At 42.7% G+C, this 4980-nt stretch overlaps 1 protein-coding gene across 1 annotated transcript; it reads right to left on the reverse strand.

Annotated features, from left to right (window-relative positions):
• Positions 1-583: 583 nt before the first annotated feature.
• Positions 584-4980, reverse strand: LOC310811602 (uncharacterized protein). The gene is made up of 6 exons (XM_083679814.1): positions 4950-4980; positions 4076-4231; positions 3686-3801; positions 3358-3501; positions 2690-2812; positions 584-1876 (listed from the first exon to the last, which is right to left on the reverse strand). Exons 2-6 carry the CDS (start codon positions 4185-4187, stop codon positions 1268-1270), a joined length of 1104 nt encoding a protein of 367 aa, XP_083535940.1. The 5' UTR covers positions 4188-4231; positions 4950-4980; the 3' UTR covers positions 584-1267.

Raw genomic sequence — 4980 nt, forward strand, 5'->3', positions numbered from 1 at the left:
TATTCACCACTACTACAACAACAACGATAATGCTGTGGCCGTAGCGCTGGTGGTGGTGAAACAAGATGGAAAGGCGCGAGATAGGAAGGAAGTAGCTACTGTTGCATCATGGGAATACGAGTTTGAGTTTTGAGGAGCGGGTCATACCGTACCCTAATACAACAGCATTGAATTTTAGAAAATGGTAAACAACCCCAACAATTTTGACACATTCTGCTCCGCTACCCCATCAAATAAAATATTTGTTATATTTTCCAGTATGTAAAATGTGTGTGTGTTATTTACTCCGTATAAAACAATCGTACAGTGTGTGTCTTTGTTTAACATGAAATTGACTGAAGGCAACTTGTCTTTTATGGTAATACATCTCACAAACTTGAGAATGCTCTAATAACAGATCAGTGCGTTGAACCCGACTATACTGGTGTGTATGTCAATGGGTTTGGTGGAACCCTCGCTGATTTATAGATTTAAAATGTATTTTAAAAATACAAAAACGTTGAAAGCACACAGGGTCAGAGGTGTCAACCTAATAGGTTAAAACCCCCAATCTTCAATAACATCAATTACACACTCTTTCTGTTACATGACATCTTAGTTTTATGCCATTTTTATTTAATTATTATGGAAGCACAAAAAGACACAACCACATGATTACAAAGCAATGAAATCCTGCAGATTACAGGATGCTCAGGACCATTCACATTATTGTTAAACTTTATATGATATCCAAAAAAGATGAAAAAAAACCTCAAGCCTAGATTATAAGTGAAACGATAAATCATCAAACCCATTGATATCATACATTGAAAAAACTAAATATGATCATAAGTTAAACATATTTCCCTACATACATGTATGAGGCAAAATGGTAAACTATCTCTACATTCTGAAGATGAATATAAAAAAAAAAATCAAAATGAAATACAGGCAATATGAAAAACCAAAAACAGAACCTCACTGCATTAAGCTGAGGAGAAATTGCCATTCATGATGAAGAACATCAGTATAGGAGTTAATTTACAGTCAATAGTGTTGTTTTTCTAAAAGCACTTAAAAATAACCAACCTGGAACACGCCAATGATCCAACAGAGTGCCTTGCATAATGGTATTTCCCAAACTCCAAACCCCTTAACTTGAACATGGACATAATTCTGCCCACATCCACAACCCTTTCTCCCCAGACCAGAAATTTCTGTTCATAACATAATTCCTTAAATTACAGTACATAAACTGTCCATGATGACATCATTCCCTTTCCCCATATTATCTCTTTCCCTTCTCTGTCGGCTCTTCTCCCTCAGTGTGGGTCTTCTCGTGTGCCTTCAGGTTGCTCTCGCGACCAAAGCTCTTGCCGCAAGTGGGACAGGTGTGTCGGCCGGAGCCGTGAGCCCTGGTCATGTGGGCTTTGAGCTGCTCCGGCCGGGCATAGCTCTCCTCACACTCCGTGCACTGGTTAGCCTTGCGAGGGGGCGGAGCCCGGCCATGCTTCTCCTTCTTGTGAGTGCGAAGAAGGGTAAGAGAGGGGAATATGAGGTCACAATCAGCTTCAGGGCACGGAATCTTGAGGGCCTCCTCCTGCGATTTAGGGGGCCGCCCCCTCCGTTTCCCTCCTTTTACCTCCGATTCCTCCTCTCCCGCCTCCTCTGCGCTCTTCTCTCCATTTTCTGGCTCTTCGTCAAAATGCGTTAAGACAACATCAACCGGATTCTTGGGTGGGCGGCCACGCCGTTTGGGCTGGGGTTTCGCATCGCAATGCTGGTCACCTGCAAATTTCTCCTGGTGCTGCACAAGCTCCTGCTCAGTCTTGAACCGACGGGCACACTTGGCGCATCGGTGGGTGTGTGTGTCGTCATCGGCAGATTCCTCCAGGGTCTGGGGGCAGAGGTTGGGAGAGTCACAGAGACAATAGCAAGCTTGAGTCATTACTGTGGCGTTCAGCAGCAGCCTAATGAAATTAGATGAAAAGGTTGAGTCATGTCTAATGAAATGATAGAACGGATTATTCTATTTGGTTTCTTCTAAACTGGGCCTGGTTAACCCCTGTGATGTGCAATGTCAATAGGGGGGGGAGATTAATACCTATGTAGTTGGCCAGACTGCATAGTTTTTGTGAGGGGTGTTCAGGAGTGTGGCCCTGAGCAAGTCACTGGACAGAATTCCTGATCTACAAATCGCCTTGCATTTCAAACAAATGGCCATTAAGTGATTTTGGACTATAAAGACGATAGCATCCACACCCTGTGCATATAATTTAGGTTTCACCACCATCCAATGCCCACAGAGGAGAAAAAGTAGCGGAGAAGTAGTAAAAGGTAACTGGGAAAAAAAGTATGTTTGTTGTGGCAGGTACCCACTCGGTTAGAGGCGGGCAAGTAAACCGGGGCCGCTGGTTTGATCCCCAATGCTGGGTAGGTGAGGTAGGGCTGGATGTAAGCCGGAGATTGGGGGGTTGCTGGCATTACTATTCAAGTTGCCAACCAATGCCCGATGTGCCCTTGAGCAAGGCATCATGTATGTGTGTATGTGTAGGGTATTGTGTCAGCTAAAACAATAATTTTCCCTCTCTATTCTATTCAAAATGTATTCAAGTAGAAGTAAAAGTATAGCCTAGCGAAACTTAAAATCACAAATCCCTCAGCAAACTACAAATGTAATTTGTATTACGTAATGTGCAATACTACACACCTCAGGCTGGGGGTGTCGGGTGAGGCGATGTGTGCGTAGCTGGGCGGGCCCCCGGAAAACCATGCCACACTCCTTACAGACACTGGAGCGCTCCGTGCACAGTTGGCGCCGGTGGATTGTCAGCTGATAACAGACATCAACAACAAACAGACAGTTAAATTAAAACAAATCTAAAGAGACCCAGACCACCAAGTAGGAAATAAACACTGTGCAGGCACTCATTGGCATGAACAAAAATGTGCAAAAGAAGTGAGAAAAGTCGGCCATCTTCATTAGCATAATATTTCTAATAGACATAATCCAATGGGGCGTTTTCAATACGTCAACTAGCATTTGGATGATGTGCAATGCATTTTCAGACTCTTTACTAAAACTCAAAAACATTGATTCAAAATCATGCTGTAGAGTATTCTGAGTTGTTAGGTATTTAGATCGGTTCACCACTATTTGCTTAAGCAAATTGGGGCCCTGTTAATAACTAAGGTATGACATAGGATAGACTACCGAGCTAAGTATCTATATAAACATGCAGCAGATGATGTGCACATGGGCTAGTAAGATTGATGGTTTCAAACATCCTGCATGCTTACATCATTATGCTAGTGATCTAGTTCCATAACATGACACACTACAGAGCACCTGCATTAACCTCAACCCTGTTATCTCACCTCAGAGAAGGTACGGAAGCTTCCTTGGCAGTAGGGGCAGCGGAAGGGCTTGTCCTCCTGGCTGTGTACGGCCTGGTGCCGCGTCAGCTCATCAGAGGATGAGAAGTCCCGGTCACACACATAACAGGTGAACAACGTGTCAGTCTGCAAATGAACAAAGTGTGTGAGGTTGGTTGTGTACATTCATAGTTATAGCTACCGGCCTTACTGCAGCAGGTGTTCTAAGTCGCCCTGCATAAGAGTGTCACTTCATTGACTCAAATGCAATGCATCAGTCTACACGCAGAAACATGTTCATGCAGTAGTACTTTTCTCTGCTGTTTCGTACCTGCTGGAGCTGCTGCTTGTACTCCTCACGGTGGCTTTTCCTCATGTGCCTCTCCTTGGCCTTGGAGTTACAGAATGTGATGAAGCACTGGAAACACTGCAGGCTGTCATGCTGATCTACAGGGAGAGGAGAGGAGGTTCAAAGGTCAACAATATTACATTTTGGACAGAAATACTACAACAGCTGATTGGGTTCACAGAAAGTAAGTAAGTGTGTTCTGTAGCATAGTGTGTGTGTACTCTACCCATAATAGGGAGTGAATTTGAAGTGAATCACTGGTGTAAGTAAAAATACAAATACCATCATGCAGTTATTATCAACATGAAATATTTCTCATATCATTAACCACAGTGAGATGTGTGAAATGTATAAGATCAAATGTATGTTTACAGGGTTGCAGAGGGGGGGCAGTCACAGGCTCCTGTTTGATGGTCTCTATGGTGCTGGTCATCATTTCTTCCCCAACGACCACCTGCTCTATGTTCAACAGTCCCAGTTCCATATTGACATGTGAATCCTTCCAGCCACGCAAACACACCCACAGGGCTGCAAAACAAAAATATAGGCATCTGATGTAATTACTGTACATACAAGGAATTTTGAACAAACTGTATGGCCAATCAAATAGGCATAGTCTATATCGTTGCAGAAATAAAACATTTTCACTGTGTTAATTTATGTAAAATGCCGTAAGATTTAGTCTGGTTACCAAGTAAGACTGATCTGCCTGTCTTAGAATACAATTTAAACCAATTTGAACTTGTGGGTATTTGAAAAGCATAGGAAAAAAACGCGGCTGGTTCATTATTTTGCAAGTGAAGTGATTAATTAGATTACAGATGCACAGCTGCTGCTGGAGCCTGTGGCGCGGGCTTTGCTATGGCGAAACCTTGACTGGACAGCTAAGCTAGTTAGCAAACATGATTCAACGTTTCGAGGTACTAATTCAGACAGAAATACATTGAAAACAACTCAGAATGCAACGCAAACATTAGATGGCTAGCTAGCTATATTGAATAGATAGAAACTTTATTCAGGCAATGCAGACAAAACAAGGTTGACAAAGAGGAGGGGGGCATGATGATGGAGTCTGAAATTGGAAGCAGAGGAATTTTCTACATCAGGGATTTAAAAAACAACCTCTAATTGCTGTTGCATTTGGTGTCCATGTAAGGGTTATTTGACTAATTTGGCGATAGTATGAATGAAAACGGAAGGCCATGCAATGTAAGATATGTAAACAAATTCCTGATGTAGCCGTTACCTTTGAAAGCGTCCGACGAATTGAAGTAGTT

Source organism: Argentina silus (genome assembly GCF_951799395.1).
Source record: "Argentina silus genome assembly, chromosome: 11".
NCBI lineage: Eukaryota > Metazoa > Chordata > Actinopteri > Argentiniformes > Argentinidae > Argentina > Argentina silus.

Excerpts from the sequence above, each read along its gene's own strand:
- LOC310811602 (XM_083679814.1), bottom strand. The coding sequence starts at position 4,187 with ATGGAACTGGGACTGTTGAACATAGAGCAGGTGGTCGTTGGGGAAGAA. Across the intron at positions 3,502-3,685 it reads ACAAGCAGCAGCTCCAGCAG|ACTGACACGTTGTTCACCTG; the intron begins GTACGAAACAGC and ends GTTCATTTGCAG. Across the intron at positions 1,877-2,689 it reads CCCGACACCCCCAGCCTGAG|ACCCTGGAGGAATCTGCCGA; the intron begins GTGTGTAGTATT and ends CTCTGCCCCCAG.